Source organism: Rattus norvegicus, chromosome 1 (genome assembly GCF_021556685.1).
Source record: "Rattus norvegicus strain SHRSP/BbbUtx chromosome 1, alternate assembly SHRSP_T2T, whole genome shotgun sequence".
In the NCBI taxonomy this organism is placed as follows: Eukaryota; Metazoa; Chordata; class Mammalia; order Rodentia; family Muridae; genus Rattus; species Rattus norvegicus.
Genome location: NC_141534.1, coordinates 207,374,251 through 207,394,615, shown reverse-complemented (window position 1 = coordinate 207,394,615; position 20,365 = coordinate 207,374,251). Strand labels below are relative to the sequence as shown.

The window sequence follows — 20,365 nt, the reverse complement described above, 5'->3', positions numbered from 1 at the left end:
CTAGGAGGAGAATTTCTGGGTCATGAGTCAAGTACATGCTTCAGGTTACTTAGAGCTTCCAGTTTCCCAGTGATTGTCATTTTATCCCCACCAGCTGTGTGGCACATGCAGCTGCTTGTCCCCACCAGGCCCACTATCATGCTTCTTGATTTTAGCCTCACTGATGGGTTTGAATGTGGGAGGCATTTCTTTGTGTTGTTTCTCTGATTACCAACAACGTCAGCACTCATTCTGTGCTCACTGGGTAGTCAAGTAGCTCACAATGTCAAGTGTATATCCAAGTCTTTAGCATCTTCTAAACTTGTCTGTGATTTATCCATTGAACTATTATGTAATTTAGACATAGGTCTTATATCAGATTTTATTGTGGATGTTTTCCCTTAACCTGTAGCCTACCTTTTCATTTTCCTAACAGCCTCCTTTAAAAGATCAAAGACTCTGAAAAGATTTGTCTGTTTCTCCCTGTGCTTGCTTTTCCAGTTTGCACCTGCTAAGGTCTCACGGGCTCGTGTGCTGACTCATAGTCCCAGCAGGTGGCGCTATTTTGAGAGGCTCTGTTTTCCTTTGGAGGTGGGGCCAAGCTAGAAGAAGTAGGTCACTGGGGGCGTGGCCTTGGGGACTGCGGATTTTTCCTTCCTTAACTTTTGTATACACGTGTGTCCTTCTGCACTCCGTTCTAAACTTTTATTTAGGTAACTAGAGTCAGTTTTGTCTTTGCCTATGAGCCTGCTAACCTGCTGTCCATCTGCTGCCCCAGGGGTCTCCATCGCTGCCCACCGACCATTGCTTCTCAGCTAATGAAGCACATGTCCCAGCTTGGACCTCCAAGATTACTATGTCTTAATGAAAGTCATCTCTAAGAGAGGTCCTCGGACAAGGGCCCTAGAGCGTGGAAGGCGTTCCCTCACCCTCCCTGATCCCAGAACCGCTCCAATTCCAAGGCTTCTGGCCCAGGCAGTCTTCACTCCTCAGATCCTTTAGATAATGTCACACGTAGACCCGCCACATGTGGCACTTGAAGATAGAAAGGGGGACGCCTTCTCAGGCTGGTAACTTCCCTGACCTGCTGGTACCCAGCAACCCTCCTTCCTACTCTAGTAGGCAACTTCCATCCCCCACCCCCACCCCTCGGGCATCTGTCCAACCCGCGCTCACACGGAGCAGGGAGGTTTTGTGGAGTTCTCTTGTCTTTCTCTGCCGCAACAGAGCGGGACACAGAAACATGGGTGGATGGATGGGAGGTGAGCGCAGCCTGACAAAAAAAGTGAAGAAAGCATGGTGTGGGTGCTGTGGGTGCCAATTCAACACTCAAGAGTTCTTGACCTGGCCTCCGTGTCCACCAGTCCCGCTCCGCCCGCTTGTTGCCTACTTCTCCGCCCCCTTCCCCTCCCTACTCTCGGCGTCACGGACCCTTCAAGTGTCGCCCCGCCCCGAGCTCCCGCGTCCTTGGTCTGGGACCGTCTCTAGGCAACCGCTACTGGTCCAGCAGTGGAGCAGTCTAGCTGTAGGCCTCCAGCGCCATGGACCTGGTCATCACGCAGGAACTGGCCCGTGCCCGGAACCAACAAGGTGGGTCTCACCCTAGCTTTGCTGATGGGAACCCCTTGACCCATGTAGAGTGGCACAGAAGTCCTCCCTTGATGCGATGCGGTGGATACAATTGTTGGCCCTGGCTTAGTTGCTGAATTGGGAGGGCTGTGGGTAGCCTGGCCAGGAAATCAGACCCATGTTCCTGTCCCCGAAAGGCTCTCTCGGGGACTGTGAACTGTTTCTCTAACACACTCTGCTGATTCTCTGCCTGATAGATGCAACTGCCCTGCGGCGAGCTTATGAACTGATCAAGTCAGCAAACCTGGGAAAGTCGGAGCTTGACCCCACAGAGAGCTTCAGCCCTGACCTGTTTGTGCTGTGTGCAGAGCAGGCACTCAAGGTGGAGCCCTAGGCCTGGCTGTCACCGGCACACAACACCTTCACATCTTTTGGTGTAAACAGCGCGGTGTGTGTGTGTGTGTGTGTGTGTGTGTGTGTGTGTGTGTGTGTGTGTGTGTGTGTGTGTATGGGACACTTGATGAGTGTAGTGGGTATGGAAATGACTAAACTAGCCTCATCAGTGACCTGAAGCTGCTTCCTCCTGGGCATCTTCCTTCCTTTTCCTGGCTTCAATCTCCTACAGATGAAAGAGCCTGAGATGAGCGAAGACTGCATCCAGATGTACTTCAAAGTGAAGGCACCAGTCACTCAGTTCCTGGGCCGAGCGCACCTGTGCAGGGCCCAGCTTTGTGCCCCACAGTCAGAGGAAAATGTGGTAAGACCACTCCCTTTCACGTCTCACCCCAACCCCAGGGATGGCAGCAAGGCAGGCCTTAGAGAAGCTTTAAAGCAACACGGAGTTGGGACCCAGCCTCTCATTCACAGTGATGCAAAAAATGTCGACGGTGCCTGTTTGCGCTTTTCTCTCCAGGTGCCTGACGTGAGCCCATATGACCTTCCACCTCTGACCTTTCCGTCTTCTCTCCCCCAAATCCCTCCCTGAGCTGAGCAGAGGAAGGGGTCAGAGAGTCTGGAGCCCAGGCTCACAGGCAGCTGTGGTTGCTCCAGTCTCCGCTGCACCCCGGCTGTGCATAAGCTGGGGTGACAACCAGTTTGCATCAGATGACAGGAATCAAGGTGATGGGTGCTTGGGTGGCAAAATCGGCTCACCTGGGTGTTCTTTCTGCTGTTTTAGGAGGACTTTGAAAATTGTGTGACACAGTACATGAAGGCTATCAACTTTGCAAAAGGAGAACCGAGGTAGGTATGCAGAACTGTCCGCTCCTACTCGATTGCCTAAGACTCAGGTGCCCCACAGAACCAAGTGTGTTAATTGAGTTTTATGACATCCATCCCTCTCCCTTCTGTTTTATGCTTGTAATGGTGTTAGGATGTAGGCTTGTCGTATTACCTGGGAGAGTCAGCCATGTTCATGCAGACTTCCCAGAAGCGGCATCCTTTGCTGTGCTTAGGGGCCTTTGAGTTTGTAGATGGCCGTCAAAGTGTTTTCTCTATAGCCTCCTTCCCAACCTGTCCCCAAGAACTGGTTTTCGGGTCTCTCTGAATTGAGAAGGGCACACTGCTGTGTTCTTCTGTGTAGAACCTCTGGCCTTGAGCCAAGGCTTCCCGCCTGGAGCTGTGACTCAGCGCAGCTTTTTACTTGGTGGTTGCCTTTGATTTTTCACCCAAACCCAAACCCAGATTTGATTATTGAAACGGTTAAGGTGGCATACACTGTCATTGGCGCACGTGCAGTAGGACCCAACATTAGCAGGGGCTGTCACTCATCCTGCCTGTGTCCGTTGTTCATCGGTTGACATCCTTCTCAAGTTACACAGTGTGCAGGCACAAGGGTCCAGGCTCCAGCCCCACAGGCCTTCCCTCCAGGATCCAGGAGCCAATGCTACACCAGAGGTCTTAGGCCAGTGAATGTTTCCAAACAGAACCTTCCAGTTCCTGACCCTGTCCCTCTTGCAAGAGTCTTGGAGACAGTTATAGATGCTCCAAACAGGTGACTGGGACTCACTGGTCTGACTGATGGCCACTTGGTTTCTCTCCCTCCTTCCTGGATACTGAACATCAATGGCCTGTCCAGTGCCTTCTCAGCTAGGGTTTCACTGCTGTGAGTCGACACCATGACCAAGACAAGTCTTATGAGGACAACATTTGATTGGAGCTGGCTCACAGGTGCAGAGGTTCAGTCCATGATCATCAGGGCAGGAACAGAGCAATATCCAGGCAGGTATGGTGCAGGCAAAGTTGAGAGTTCTACATCTTCATCTGAAGGCTGCTAGCAGAATACTGGCTTCCAGGCAGCTAGGATGAGCGTCTGAAAGCCCACGCCCACAGTGACACACCTACTCAAGCAGGGCCACACCTCCTAATAGTGCTACTCCCTGGGCCTAGCATACACAAACCATCACAGTGACCAACCAGTAATAGAATGCCAAGCCTGCCCGCCCACTCCAGAGAGTGGCTTTATAATAAGAAAGTGCCCCGGGGCTGGGGATTTAGCTCAGTGGTAGAGCGCTTACCTAGGAAGCGCAAGGCCCTGGGTTCGGTCCCCAGCTCCGAAAAAAAGAACCAAAAAAAAAAAAAAGTGCCCCATGTGACTGTCTCAGATGCTGACCTTCCACTCAGAGGAGGATGTGGGAGGTAGCTCTCATACATCTTCAACACCCTGCTCAAGAGTTTACTTTCAGACATGGAGTCTGTCCTACAGTCCCTCACTTCCACCTCAACACACTCATCTGTCTTACCACCTTTTGCCCACTCAGCTCCTGGCTGATTCTTGGACTTCTTCCAGGTCACAGTAGGATGTCACCTCCTCCAGGAAGCCTTCCATGTTCTTTTCTTTCTTGCTCCGACTATATTTTCATAGGCTGTGCTTAGTTTGTGGAAAGACTGAACCTAGTCCAGACAGGTAACCTGTTATTACCACTGTGAGTGAGACAGCCACTGTGCGTGTGGGAAAGGGCTGTCAAGGTGGCTCTGCATCCTGGTGCCGATGCAGATTGGAGAGGAGAATTCTAAATGAGGTGCCTGCATCTAATGGTGATCTTCACTTCCCTTCTGAATGGGTTCAGGAATCAGCACCCACCCCCAGCCCTGTGCCTCTAGCATTCTGACTTTTGCTTCCTACCCAGGTATTACTTTTTGGTGTTCAATGCTTCTGTTCTCTACTGGCGCATGGTGCGGCCATTCCTCAAGCCTGGATATCACCACTTCGTGATTCCCAGCCTCTCTCAAATTGTCAACGTGTTAAATCAGACAGAAGAGGAGGACAAGGAGTGGAGGGCAGAGTTGATGATGTGAGTGGGGGTGGTAGCCCTAACAGCCCTGACAAATCCCTTATTATGATTCATAAAGACCTCTCTCTCTTCCAAAGTACAGCTTGAGTTTCTGACTTGTCAGCAGGTTCTTTCTAGAAATCTATGGATGTTGCGACAGGCCTTAAAGACAAATCAGGATTCAAAGTAAAGGAAATAGGACACGGCCTTTCCTCCTGGCCCATGCTTCTAAAACATTGGTGGGGTGGGTTTGGCTGTGGGTGTGGTTTTGGTAAGCACTTTGGCAAATGGCTATGCCAATGTGAGCATCACATCCGGGTTCCCAGGGGCCTGTGCACGGGCGCTACAGTACAGGGCTGTTGCTCAAAAGCCACAGACTATCAGCCAATAACTGGTCACTGTGCCAGCGAGACCTAGAGGGGGTCTTTCACAGGTTTTACAATGACCTTGCTACAAGCAAGAGACCAGGTCCAAAGATGCCAGCCCAAGTCCAGACCACAGTCTACTGGGTTGGTATACCTGCTTGTGGCCATTTGGAAACCTCAAAGAGGAAATTGATGTAAATGAGATGTTTCTTCAAAGTGTCAACTGTAAATACTCTTAATTAAAGTGCCAATAGTTGTCTGTGCTGACAGCAGGAATTTCTCCCATTCCCGCTGGCTTTGCACTGAGCAGGTGGATCCTGGAGTTCTGTCATGAGCTTCCCCTGGGAAGCTTTTGTGTTCATCTTTTTTTTTTTTTTTTGGTTCTTTTTTTCGGAGCTGGGGACCGAACCCAGGGCCTTGCGCTTCCTAGGTAAGCGCTCTACCACTGAGCTAAATCCCCAGCCGGAAGCTTTTGAAAGTTTGTGAAAACACAGAGTTTGCAAAGCCTGAGAACCTGTAGATTTGCCACAAAAGAGAGTCTAAGAAGGCTAATGTCTGCTGTTCTCCGATGTCCAGAGAACTTCTAGAATGTTACCTGCAAGCTGGAAGAAAGGAGGATGCTACCAGGTTCTGCATGACGGCAGCGCCCTTCGTCAAAACCCAAGTGCCGCACAAGTACCGGCAGATGTTCTCAACCATGGTAAACGGACGCTTTGAAAAGAGAGGCAACAACTTTGTTAAATGTCTTTGTTAAATGTTCAATGACTTTGTTCCATGTTAAATGGCTTTGTTAAAAGTCATTGTTCAGAAACTGTGCACAAAACAATGACAAGCCCACTGATTGAGGGTAGATAGAAGCATAGGCATATGTGAACAAGGCAAAAACAATGAAAAGAGTGGGCAATCCCTCTTGTGTAAAAAGGCAATGGCCATTCATTTCTATGCTTAAATATTCCTCCTGCAACTGCATCAACTTTTTAATCGACTAACAGAGAATCTGTGGGACTAATGCTTACTACAGCGCTATATTCCAAGTGTCTACCACCTGGTGATTTGGTTGTACAGAATCAGCTGAAGTTACATATAAAGATGTATAGAACTTAGTGAGAATTTGTCTTCATTACAAATACCAATTTTTTTCTTCTCTTTTTTTTTTTAACTTGAGTATTTCTTATTTACATTTCGAGTGTTATTCCCTTTCCCAGTTTACGGGCCAACATCCCCCTAACCCCTCCCCCTCCCCTTCTTTATGGGTGTTCCCCTCCCCATCCTCCCCCCATTGCTGCCCTCCCCCCAACAATCTAGTTCACTGGGGGTTCAGTCTTAGCAGGACCAAGGGCTTCCCCTTCCACTGGTGCTCTTACTAGGATATTCATTGCTACCTATGAGGTCAGAGTCCAGGGTCAGTCCATGTATAGTCTTTAGGTAGTGGCTTAGTCCCTGGAAGCTCTGGTTGCTTGGCATTGTTGCTCATATGGGGTCTCGAGCCCCTTCAGCTCTTTCAGTCCTTTCTCTGATTCCTTCAACAGGGGTCCCGTTCTCAGTTCAGTGGTTTGCTGCTGGCATTCGCCTATGTATTTGCTGTATTCTGGCTGTGTCTCTCAGGAGAGATCTACATCCGGCTCCTGTCGGCCTGCACTTCTTTGCTTCACCCATCTTGTCTAATTGGGTGGCTGTATATGTATGGGCCACATGTGGGGCAGGCTCTGAATGGGTGTTCCTTCTGTCTCTGTTTTAATCTTTGCCTCTCTATTCCCTGCCAAGGGTATTCTTGTTCCCCTTTTAAAGAAGGAGTGAAACATTCACATTTTGATCATCCGTCTTGAGTTTCATGTGTTCTAGGCATCTAGGGTAATTCAAGCATTTGGGCTAATAGCCACTTATCAATGAGTGCATACCATGTGTGTTTTTCTGTGATTGGGTTACCTCACTCAGGATGATATTTTCTAGTTCCAACCATTTGCCTACGAATTTCATAAAGTCATTGTTTTTGATAGCTGAGTAATATTCCATTGTGTAGATGTACCACATTTTCTGTATCCATTCCTCTGTTGAAGGGCATCTGGGTTCTTTCCAGCTCCTGGCTATTATAAATAAGGCTGCTATGAACATAGTGGAGCATGTGTCTTTTTTATATGTTGGGGCATCTTTTGGGTATGTGCCCAAGAGAGGTATAGCTGGATCCTCAGGCAGTTCAATGTCCAATTTTCTGAGGAACCTCCAGACTGACTTCCAGAGTGGTTGTACCAGTCTGCAATCCCACCAACAATGGAGGAGTGTTCCTCTTTCTCCACATCCTCGCCAGCATCTGCTGTCATCTGAGTTTTTGATCTTAGCCATTCTCACTGGCGTGAGGTGAAATCTCAGGGTTGTTTTGATTTGCATTTCCCTTATGACTAAAGATGTTGAACATTTCTTTAGGTGTTTCTCAGCCATTCGGCATTCCTCAGCTGTGAATTCTTTGTTTAGCTCTGAACCCCATTTTTTAATAGGGTTATTTGTCTCCCTGCGGTCTAACTTCTTGAGTTCTTTGTATATTTTGGATATAAGGCCTCTATCTGTTGTAGGATTGGTAAAGATCTTTTCCCAATCTGTTGGTTGCCATTTTGTCCTAACCACAGTGTCCTTTGCCTTACAGAAGCTTTGCAGTTTTATGAGATCCCATTTGTCGATTCTTGATCTTAGAGCATAAGCCATTGGAGTTTTGTTCAGGAAATTTTCTCCAGTGCCCATGTGTTCAAGATGCTGCCCTAGTTTTTCTTCTATTAGTTTGAGTGTATCTGGTTTGATGTGGAGGTCCTTGATCCACTTGGACTTAAGCTTTGTACAGGGTGATAAGCATGGATCGATCTGCATTCTTCTACATGTTGACCTCCAGTTGAACCAGCACCATTTGCTGAAAATGCTATCTTTTTTCCATTGGATGGTTTTGACTCCTTTGTCAAAAATCAAGTGCCCATAGGCGTGTGGGTTCATTTCTGGGTCTTCAATTCTGTTCCATTGGTCTATCTGTCTGTCTCTGTACCAATACCATGCAGTTTTTATCACTATTGCTCTGTAATACTGCTTGAGTTCAGGGATAGTGATTCCTCCTGAAGTCCTTTTATTGTTGAGGACAGTTTTAGCTATCCTGGGTTTTTTGTTATTCCAGATGAATTTGCAAATTGTTCTGTCTAACTCTTTGAAGAAATGGATTGGTATTTTGATGGGGATTGCATTGAATCTGTAGATTGCTTTTGGTAAAATGGCCATTTTTACTATATTAATCCTGCCAAACCATGAGCATGGGAGATCTTTCCATCTTCTGAGGTCTTCAATTTCTTTCTTCAGAGTCTTGAAGTTCTTATTGTACAGATCTTTTACTTGCTTGGTTAAAGTCACACCGAGGTACTTTATATTGTTTGGGTCTATTACGAGGGGTGTCGTTTCCCTTAATTCTTTCTCGGCTTGTTTCTCTTTACAAATACCAATTTTATAGGAGGGATTAGATCATATCTAGACACAAACTCCGAGTCCTCCACTGAACGTAGAGGAACATTCGGTTGTGTCCCTGGCAGGTTCGTCATGAAGTGATGGATGATGAAATGTTGAGGGAAGAGAAGAAGCATTCTGTTACCCTCTCTGTCACTTACCACATCAATTCACTGAAAGCGTAAGTGGGTTGGGAAGGCTGAGCTTCTCAGGCTGGGATCAGAGCAGTGCTGCCCCTCTGGGATGCCTTTGTCAGAAAGAGAATTCTGGGAGATAGGGCTACAGGGGTTTCCCAAGAGGAGGTGGCTCTAAGATTTTGTGGGGGAGGATCTAAAGTAGGCCCCATTTGCCACACCCCACTACTGGGAAGTGGGGTGCAGTAAAACCACCAACGAAGTAGTCAGCGTACCAGCTAGTGAAGAGAGTCCTGCCAGATGAAGTGTGAGGTAGACCATGAGGAGGCCCTGGTGCGTTTAAGACTGAGGAGAATGAGAAGAACGGCATGCTTGGTCCCAGGGTGAGTGAGGCGCAAGATGTCCTGTCCTAAGGTAAGTGAGGAGACTGCAGGATTTTGAGGTTGCGGAGAATGGCTTACTTCAGGGTGTTTTTGACCTCCAGGCAATAATGCCGAGAGACTTCTGGTCTCAGGTCCTATAGCAAAGTGAGGATGAGGTCCAATGTGTCCCAGGGCAGGGGATCCTAGGGACGGTGCTGACTCTGTAGACAAGCCCTTGCACTGTCTCCTGGAGTTTCCCTGCAGTGATACAAGGAAAGGAGCATTGCCTGCCGAGAGGAAGTATAAGGAGGTAGGAAAATTTGCCTGGGAAATGAGACAGGAAGAAAGGAGATGGGGTGTTTTCAGACCCACCTCCCCTTCTGTAAGAAGCATGGGTTGGCTCCTTGATTTCAGTTTCCCTGAGAATCATTTTTAACAAATATGGCAGGATGCTTGGGCGACTCGGCATTTACATTTGGTGACTCAGCATTTCCATCAATTCCAGGAAACTGGATAAAAACGATTTGCCGGAAAATTTGGAGCAAATTCTGAAGAAACTGTATAAAAATTTAAGTCAGTACCATCATCAACAGTCCCCTCACATCCAAGAGGAAAAGTAAGTGTGACTCTCTTCTAGCTGTACACAGAGAGATACCTACATGGTCAGTAAGATAGATAAACCCTTAGCCAGACTAACCAGAGGGTACAGAGAGAGTATCCAAATTAACAAAGTAAGAAAGGAAAAGGGAGACATAACCACAGAAACTGAGGAAATTCAAAAAATCATCAGATCCTACTACAAAAGCCTATATTTGACAAAACTGGAAAATCTGCAGGAAATGAACAATTTTCTATACAGATACCAGGTACCAAAGTTAAATTAGGATCAGATAAACCGTCTAAACAGTCTCATAACCCTTAAAGAAATGGAAGCAGTCATTAAAAGTCTCCCAACCGGGGCTGGAGAGATGGCTCAGTGGTTAAGAGCACACACTGCTCTTGCAGAGGTCCTGAGTTCAAATCCCAGGAACCACATGGTGGCTCACAACCATCTGTAATGGAATCTGATGCCCTCTTCTGGTATGTCTGAAGAGAGTTACAGTGTATTTGTATATAATAAATAAATCTTTTTTTTTAAAGTCTCCCAACTAAAAAGAGTACAGGTCCAGATGGGTTTAGTGCAGATTCTATCAGACCTTCATAGAAGACCTCATACCAATACTATCCAAACTATTCCACAAAATGGAAACAGAAGGAACACTACCCAATTCCTTCTATGAAGCCACAATCACACTTATACCTATACCACACAAAGCCCAACAAAGAAAGAGAACTTATTTCCCTTATGAATATTGATGCAAAAATACTTAATACAAAATATCAGAAACTGAATCTAAGACCACATCAAAATGATCATCCATCATGATCATTAGGGTTCATCACAGGGATGCAGGAATGGTTCAATACACAGAAATCCATCAAAGTAATCCACTATATAAACAAACTCAAAGAAAAAAACCCACACAATCATCTCATTAGATGCTGAGAAAGCATTTGACAAAATTCAACACCCCTTCATGTTAAAGGTCTTGGAAAGACCAGGAATTCAAGGCTCATACCTAAACATAGTAAAAACAATATACAGCAAACCAGTAGCTAACATCAAACTACATGGAGAGAAACTTGAAACAATTCCACTAAAATCAGGGGCTAGACAAGACTGCCCACTCTCTCCCTACTTATTCAATATAGTACTTAAAGTCCTAGCCAGATTAATTAAACAAAAAAGGAGGTCAAAGGGATACAAACTTGAAAAGAAGTCAAAATATCACTAATTGCAGATAATATGATAGTATACTTAAGTGACCCCAAAATTCCACCAGAGAACTCTCACAGCTGATGAAACGACTTCAGCAAAGTGGCTGAATATAAGATTAACTCAAACAAATCAGTAGCCTTCCTCTACTCAAAGGATAAATAGGCTGAGAAAGAAATTAGGGAAATGACACCCTTCACAATAGTCCCAAATAATATAAAATACCTTGGTGTGACTCTAACCAAGCAAGCAAAAGATCTGTATGACAAGAATTTCAAGTCTTTGAAGAAAGAAATTGAAGAATTTCTCAGAAGATGTAAAGATCTCCCATGCTGATGGATTGGTAGGATTAATATAGTAAAAATTGCCATCTTGCCAAAAGCAATCTACAGAGTCAATGTAATCCCCATCAAATTCCAACTCAATTTTTCACAGAATTAGAAAGAGCATTTTGCAAATTCATTTGGAATAACAAAAAATCCAGAATAGCGAAAACTATTTTCAGCAATAAAAGAACTTCTGGGGGAATCACCATACCTGACCTCAAGCAGTATTACAGAGCAATGGTGATAAAAACTGCATGGTATTGGTACAGAGACGGGCAGGTAGATCAATGGAATAGAATTGAAGACCCAGAAATGAACCCACACACCTATGGTCGCTTGATCTTTGACAAAGGAGCTAAAACCATCCAGTGAAAAAAAAGATAACATTTTCAACAAATGGTGATGGTTCAACTGGTGGTCAGCATGTAGAAGAATGAAAATTAATCCATTCTTATTGACTTGTACAAAGCTCAAGTCCAAGTAAATCAAGGACCTCCAAATAAACTAACAGAAGAGAAAGTGGGGAAGAGCCTCAGATACATGGGCACAGGGGAAATTTTTCTGAACAGAACACCAATGGCTTATGCTATAAGATCAAGAATTGAAAAATGGGACCTCATAAAATTGCAAAGATTCTGTAAGGCAAAGGACACTGTCATTAGGACAAATTGGCAACCAACAGATTGAGAAAAGATCTTTACCAAGTCTATATCCGCTAGAGGGCTAATATCCAAAATATACAAAGAACTCAAGAAGTTAGATTCCAGAGAATCAAATAACCCTATTAAAAATGGGGTACAGAGCTAAACAAAGAATTCACAGCTGAGGAATGCCGAATGGCTGAGAAACACCTAAAGAAATGTTCAACATCTTTAGTCATCAGGGAAATGCAAATCAAAACAACCCTGAGATTTCACCTCACACCAGTGAGAATGGCTAAGATCAAAAACTCAGATGACAGCAGATGCTGGCGAGGATGTGGAGAAAGAGGAACATTCCTCCATTGTTGGTGGGATTGCAGACTGGTACAACCATTCTGGAAGTCAGTCTGGAGGTTCCTCAGAAAATTGGACATTGAACTGCCTGAGGATCCAGCTATACCTCTCTTGGGCATATACCCAAAAGATGCCCCAACATATAACAAAGACATGTGCTCCACTATGTTCATTGCAGCCTTATTTATAATAGCCAGAAGCTGGAAAGAACCCAGATGCCCTTCAACAGAGGAATGGATACAGAAAATGTGGTACATCTACACAATGGAGTATTACTCAGCTATCAAAAACAATGACTTCATGAAATTCTTAGTCAAATCGATGGAACTAGAAAATATCATCCTGAGTGAGGTAACCCAATCACAAAAGAACACACATGGTATGCACTCACTGATGAGTGAATATGAGCCCCAAATCTCGAAATACCCAAGAAACAATCCACAGACCACATGAAGCTCAAGAAGGATGACCAAAGTGTAGATGCTTCAGACCTTCTTAGAAGGGAAAAAAAATACTCACAGGAGGAAATACGGAGACAAAGTGTGGAGCAGAGACTGAAGGAAAGGCCATCTAGAGACCGTTCCACCTGGCAATCCATCCCATGTACATACAGCCACCAAACCCAGACAATATTGTGGATACCAAGAAGTACTTTGCTGACAGGAGCCTGATATAACTGTCTCCTGAGAGGCTCTGTCAGAGCCTGACAAATACAGACGTGGATGCTTGCAGCCAACCATTGGACTGAGATCAGGTTCCCCAATGGAGGACTTAGAGAAAGGAATGAAGGAGCTGAAGGGTTTGCAACTCCGTAAGAACAACAATATCAATCAACCAGGACCCCCAGAGCTCTCAGGGACTAAACCACCATCCCAAGAGTACACAGGGATGGACCTATGGCTCCATCTGCATATGTAGCAGAAGATGGCCTTGTCAGGTATCAGTGGGAGGAGGGGGCCTTGGTCCTGTGTAGGCTCGATGCCCCAGTATAGGGGAATGTCAGGCTGGAAGAGGGAGGGAGTGGGAGCACCCTCATAGAAGCAGGGGGAGGGGGAATGGGATAGTGGGTTTCTAGAGGGGAAGCCAGGAAATGGGATGACATTTGAAGTGTAAATTTAAAAATATCCAATAAAAGAAAAAACAATTACCATACCTCAAAACATATAGAATAACACTCTGTGTGTGTGTGTGTGTGTGTGTGTGTGTGTTCATACTTGTGTGCACCACAGCATACATGGTAAAAAGAAAATTGACAGTTTCCTCTATCATTTTTTTTTCTTTTGTCAAAATAGTTTGTCTATCCCTGGTCCCTGCACTTTAATACATGTTTAGCATCACCCACTGAGACTCAGACTGGAGGTGGTGAATACATTGATGATATCCCATAGGCCTGCAACAGGCAGGAGGAACCTGTACCATGTCTTCTGTGCAGCATCAACTGCACAAGTAGGGACTTCGTGGTGACCCAGTGTCATGGCGTGGAGCCCTGGATGGGTACAGTGTGTCCAGTAGGGACAGATGCAACATTGTGGAGAACTCTGGGTCCTACAACAGCTAGCAGCCCGGGCCAGCACAGCTCCTGCCACTGTCACAGTGGAGCACAGCTGACATTGCCTCTGCCAAACAAGTCCGTGCCTGCCCCGTGCTGAATGGAGCCTGTTCCTTTCCTTCCAGAATCCTTTTGCTTTTTGAATTGGGCCGCCTGTGTCTGACCTTGAAAAACGAGAAAATAGCCAGTGACTGCCTCATATACCTGAAGAAAATGGAAAACGAAGTGAGTGAGTTAGAGTTGGCTTGGAGTGGTGGCTATTGGGGGCGGCTCATAGGACTATGGGTCCAGGGCTGAAAGAGAAAGAGTTGGTGGGAAAGGCCTTGCATCCTCAGCCTGTGCCTCCTGCAGAAGTGTGCCAGCCATTTCTGCTGATCTGCACCTGTGTCTCTCCTGCCGCCTCTGTCACTGTCTCTAGCCTGTGTGCCACCACTGTCCCTCTAGTTCAGGGAAGGGCTATATAATACTCATAGTAGTAACGATATATCCCATGCCCCCCTGACCTCTGGACATCTAAATCATACTTAATTTTTCTTACTTCACAAAGGACTACTGCAGAGATTCTGTGTCTAAACCAATCAGGGCTTCTTCAGTAACCTGGATTGCCGAGGGACTGTAACTGTAATGATTTTTATGCTTATGACAATCTTGACGTCCAGGGGAAGCTTGGGAGCACTCATGCTGACAGGAGCAAGCTACTACCCATCCTCAAGACTCTCTACCACCTGTGAAGCAGCCCCCAGCCCACATCCCAAGGAGGCCCGAGATCTTCCTGGTTCCACCTTGCCTTGCTGAAGCTCGGGTCTCTTGGTAGTGAGCCTCGGCTGCTTGTCCTGGTATCTTTAACTCAGAGGCAGGGGAGGCTCGGAGGTACTGTGCCACCGAGTCCACACCCCCCTCATCTTCTTCTCAGTGATCTGAGACCTCCACCTCAACGTGTCTAAGGAGTGTTATTCATACATGCATACTTAAAGGAGATGTGTTTGTATTTTTAGTTAAGCGCATCAGTGTCAGTAAGTTCTCCAACTTTTTACATCTTGTTTTCTGTGTGCTCTGTTTTTATTTCCTGTGGGAAAACACCTCTATTCTTTACCCACTAGGACAGATGTCTCAATTGGCCAGAGAACATCCATCCTTTGCTATGCTCCTTGGTATGAATACAGGGAAGACTGGCTATTCTTTACTGGTAAATTGTCTCGGGTCTTCCTTAGAAGTATACTCCACCATGCAATCCTTGTCCATCCTCCCTGCTGGGGCATGGCCTTCTTGGACACTTTGGTTTTCTCTCCACTTTGCCCCTACTTCCTGGTACAGAACGTGATGCCTAAGAGGTGGTCAGAAAGTGTCTCTAGCCTGCTGAAGATGGCCAGCTCTCAGGCCTGCAGCTCCTTGTGTGGCCTACAGAAACCTGAGGCTGAGAGTCAAAGAAGCAGGCCACTTTCAAGGTCAGCAGGAAAACACACCCCAGGAGGAAGAAGCACCAAGCCCAAACATCTGTGCCAAACAAAAGCAAAAACATAATTCTGTCCAGATTGTCCAGGAGCAAGTAAGCTCTTCACTGTGTAAAGCAGCAAAGGGAGACAGCAATGGAGTCTACCTTGTGGCCCACAGAGCAGAGATGCAGCAATGTTGTCCTCAAGTCCAAAGCACCTGAAAACCAAACACCATACAAGGAACTACAGCCCTCAAGGCACTGGGCAGCAGATAAGGAGGGAAAGTCCTGTGCAGCTTCACTACCAGGAACAGAGACCCAGGCGAAGCCTGGTGCATCAGCCTGGCAGCAGGGCTGTAGTGGGGATGAGTCAGATGCAGGTCACAAGACAGAAGGGTAGGAGCAGTGACAGCACACGGGGAAGCTGCTGTGACCCCTTAGCTGAGCATTAATGAGCACATCCACTCCAGGGCAGCATTCATGTTGGGGAAACAGTTTACCTAGAGAAGTAAGGCAGTAGACATCTCTGCCCTCTTCAGCCAGAGATCCAGACTCTGGATCTTCAGGTTGAAAACTCAGAAGTATCACGCAGGTTCATCGTACCCAGTAGGCAAGCCCTCCAACCCACTGTCACCCAGCCGCGAGTCCTATGAACCACAATAGTAACAGGCCCGACAAGATATGCCCACTGGTACACTATCAGCACAGAGGTTATGGTAGGAACCAGTCACTTTCTGATCACGTTTAAAGCCTCTCCACACGGCAGAACTCATGCCGCTTAACATTGTTAATACGGTCAAGAGTCCAGGGCTAGGCAGGCAACAGCTCTCAGAGAGAACCTTCAGTTTCTATTCTTCTGAATGGAAGTAGCAATAAACTGGTGCCTAAAGGTTCAGCATCCTTGGAGATAAGAGCATCGCTAAACCTTATGAGAGGAATGCTTGAGGTAGATGACTAACACAGAGTCCCACAGTGTTCAACCTGCAGAATTGCTGAGTGCTCAACCCTAAATGAGACATCTGTATCATATCCCATCTTCTCAACGTTCAGGATTATTGTAGAAGTGGAGATAGAAAAACTGTAAGAACCAGAGACAGTAGTTGACTACTACGGGCTGTCACACATATGAACTGACTGTGGCTGTGTCAGCATATACCAGACCCACACAAGATCAAGCCAGACACAAATATCAACGTGAAGTATGGAGATCAGAAGGTCCCACGCCTAGCTGAGGGGATATTGGCAACTGATGGCTTCTAGGAGGAGGGGGATCGGTTTTCTTCAGGGCTGTCATCTCTGGGAGGCTCCCCGTACTCTGGGGACTCTACACCAATGCACGTGCTAAGAGTAGTAAGTGGACTGCGTGGGTTAAAAAAGGCAACACCAGAGGGCGAGCATCCGAAATAAAGAACTCAAGAAACTAGAGACCAACAAAACAAATGATCCGACTGAATGGGGTATGGATCTAAACAGAAAATTCTCAACAGAGGAATCTTAAATGAACAAGAAACGCTTAAAGAAAGGTTCAATGTCCTGAAGCCATCAGGGAAATGCAAATCAAAATGACTCTTAACACCTGTCAAAATGGCTAAGATCAACAACAACAACAAAAAAAAAAAAAAAGAAAAGAAAAAGAAAAAAGAAAAAAAAACAAGAGACAACAGATGCTGGTGATGGTGTGGAACAAGAGGAACACCCCCAAATTGCTGGGGCGAATTTGTACAGCCACTTTGGAAATCAATACGGTGGTTTCTTAGAAAGTTGGGAATTCATCTACCTCAAGACTCAGCTATACCATTCCTAGGTATATATCCAAAAGACACTCCGCCCTACCACCGGGAAACTTGTCAACTACGTTCACATCAGCTTTATTTAATAATAGCCAGAAACCAGAAACAACTTGATGCCCTTCAACCAAAGAATGGATAAAGACAATATGGTACATATGCACAATGGAGTGTCACTCAGCTGTTAAAAGAAACACGACCTTTGCAGGCAAATGGGTGGAACTAGAAAAAAATCGTCCTAAGAGAGGTAGTTCAGACCCTATATATAAATATAGTTCCACCTATACGTGGGCACTGGCTGTAAAGTAACAAAATAGCCGTGCTACTATCCACAGACCCAGAGAGGCTAAGTAACAAGGAGGGCTCGAGTGGGAATGTATGAGTCTCTCTGAGAAGGGTAAATAGAACGTATGTCTTGAGTGGATGGGGGAGACAGAAACAGGAGGGATCAGGTTTGGGCAAGGATGGAGGGAGAAAGTACTGTGAGAGACAACTGCATTTGGGGGTCCTCTCTGGGGCAAGGCAGTAAACTAGTGCAAAGGAAACGTCCAGAAATCTATGAAAGCGACCCTAGCTAAGACTGCTAGCAATGGGGCTAGGGACCCTTAACCAGCCATCTCCTGTAACCAGGCAAGACTTCCAGTAGAAGGATTAGAACCCCAACCCAACCTTAAAACCTTTGGCCTACAATTTGTCCTGCCTGCAAGATATGTGGGGGTAACGGTGACATAGAAATTGTGGCCAAGCAATGATTGGTCCAACTTATGACCCATGCTGTGAGAGGGAGCTCACTCTTGACACTGACTGGTGGGCCAGGACTGAGAGGCTGGACAGCCCAGAGACCTAGGCTAACATGACTGGGGGAAAAAGTCAATGAAATGATGCTATCCTTTGTATACTAGAGCTTAGCATAATTGTCATCAGAGAGGCTTCAGCCACCAACTGATGAGAGCAGATACAGAGACTCACAGCCAAACCCTGGGTGGAGCTCAAGGACTATGGCAGAAGAAAGGGAGGAAGGATTGTAGGAGTGAGAGGGGTCAAGGACAGCTCAAGAAAATCCACAAAATCCACTAACGTGGACCCATAAAGGTTCACAGAGACTAAAATGACCATCTTGGAACCTGCAGGAGTCTGACTAATCCCTCTGCACATGTTTCAGTTCTGTGGCTTGGTCTTCTTGTGGGACTCCTAACAGTGGGAACAGGGGCTGTCTCTGACTCTTTGCCTGCTTTTGGGACCCTTTTCCTCCTGCTGGATTGCCTTGTCCAGCCTTAATATGAGGGGAGGTGTCTAGTCTTATTGTGATATGATAGACTATGTTCGGATGATATCCCTGAGGGGCTGCTATTTTCTGAAGGAACACGGAGGAGGAGTGGATCTGAGGGAGAAGAGAGGTGTAGGGGAGGGACTGTAAAGAGAAGGGGGAGGGAAAACTGAAAATGAGATGCAATATATAACAAAAGTAGTTTTTAGAAGTCAATACATGAAATTTGAAGGGAATAGAGCTGGTGGAGATAAGAGAGGGGAGGGAATGGAGGTGAATTTGATTAAAATACATTGTATGCATGTATGAATTTCTCAGTTAGAAAAAAAAGGAGAAAATTTTAAACCAGAGGGTGGTGAGATGACTCAGTGTGCAAAGGTGCTTGCCACCAAACCTGATGATCCGAGTTTGATCCCACATCATGGGAGGAGAGAACCGGCTCTAGTATGGTGCCCTCTGATTTCCACACTCACACACATGCATGCACACAATGTTTTGTTTGAACTTAGGTCATGTGTGGTGCCTGACTCCTGTTAATCTCAGGAAACCGAGGCAGAGCTGGTGTGAATTCAAGGGCTTCCTGGGCTGAAGAGAGTACTCCAAGGAAATCTTAGCTATAACGTGAGACCTGCATTTTAAAAAAAGAGAAAAAAAATGTAAAAGGAAAGAAAAATTCAAGGTCCTCTGAAATCAGTGAGGTGCCCATGCATCCCTCCCCCCCCCAAAAAAAAGGTTTCAAAAAGTCTTTCTCCCTTTGTATCTTTTGAGACTTGATACATTTTCTCCTACTTTGTGCTGTTCTCTGATTGTCCATTTTCTGGTTTCTGTTTCTGCCGGGATTCAAGGCTTTTTACTGTCTTCAAAGCTGATGAATGTGCATGATTTGCCGTCATTAACGTCTTTGTGTTCAAAATTCCATCTGTATCTCCAGGATCCTAGCAAGCTGCTAGAAATTGAAGGTCTGGAGTGTGAATTAGATGCTCTGAGACTGGAAAGCAAGCTCAAACTGTACCTTCGAGGAGCCGTCGAGGTAAAGCTTTAAGCCCAAGTTCGAGGTCCCCTGGACCGGAGTATCACTGGGGTCAGAGCAGGTTTAAGGACACTAGTGCAGCATAGCCGTGAGGCCCCTGGGTGCAGGAAGCCAGAGGCCATGGCGGTGAGAGGTGTCTGAGAAGACAGTAAGTGTGTGGTTTGAGGATGTGAGTGTGTCACACAGCTCCTGAAAGTCCAGCCTCTCTGCTGGGAAGGACCCATCATACAAACCAGAGGTGATTCTTCTCCAGTAGTGAGTGAAAGGTGTAAGCCCTACCAGGTAGACCCCAGTTAGAAATAAATGGGCTCTGACTCCACTCATGCAAGGAACATGGTGAGCTATAGCCATGTCTAAGCCTTTTGCCTGAATGTCTTAGAAGGAGCCTGCTACAGGACAGGGAGGATCATAGTGGCATCCCTAGAGGGATCGGATGACCTGGGGATGGCTTACGTCTGACCCCATAATCTGCCTCTTCCTCTGACTGCTGTCCCCAGCACTGGCTGTTCCAGGTGGTGACCATGGGTGGCTTCCCATCCTAGCCTCACAGCCCTCAGCCAGTCATTCACTGTGCCCCTTACAGGAGCAGCTGATTATCATAAAGAGACTGGACAACATACTGCAGCGGGCCATTCGTCTGGGTAATCCCACGACCATCCACGTGCTGTGCACCGCACAGTGGAACATCTGCCTACCCCTGCTGCAGCGCAACCTGAGGCACCACCTCCGGAAGCCGCTGACCAACATCGCCGAGATTCTGGAGAAAGTTGATAGGTGGGCGCCATTTGTTCTGTACATGGGGAGGACTGGAATAGAGGGTTTTTTTTTTTAGTACTATAAATAGAGCCCAGGATGTGTGCACCCAGTTCTCACCATCACCTGTAGGGTAGACTGAACACAAGCCCAGCTTCACCTGTTCAGATGATGCCTTCCAGTCACCTAGGCCACCTAGATATAGAATCCGTCAAAGCGTGGTGGTGGGGTTGTCTGCAGAGACTCGTGAATGTATTC

General features: G+C 46.4%; 1 protein-coding gene across 4 annotated transcripts in view; it reads left to right on the top strand.

Annotated features, from left to right (window-relative positions):
- Positions 1-1,465: 1,465 nt before the first annotated feature.
- Positions 1,466-20,365, top strand: part of Cfap46 (cilia and flagella associated protein 46) — a 79,515-nt gene continuing 60,615 nt past the window's right edge. For 3 of the 4 annotated variants that reach the window (XR_015636609.1, XM_087583143.1, XM_087583152.1), the window contains exons 1-11: positions 1,488-1,569; positions 1,806-1,930; positions 2,174-2,305; positions 2,726-2,790; positions 4,677-4,841; positions 5,762-5,885; positions 8,743-8,837; positions 9,658-9,768; positions 13,964-14,063; positions 19,256-19,354; positions 19,938-20,128. Coding sequence is in view for 3 of the 4 variants with exons in the window: in XM_087583143.1 (XP_087439269.1) it covers positions 1,521-1,569; positions 1,806-1,930; positions 2,174-2,305; positions 2,726-2,790; positions 4,677-4,841; positions 5,762-5,885; positions 8,743-8,837; positions 9,658-9,768; positions 13,964-14,063; positions 19,256-19,354; positions 19,938-20,128 (1,256 nt within the window). In the remaining variant the exon portion in view is untranslated. 4 annotated transcript variants of the gene reach the window in all.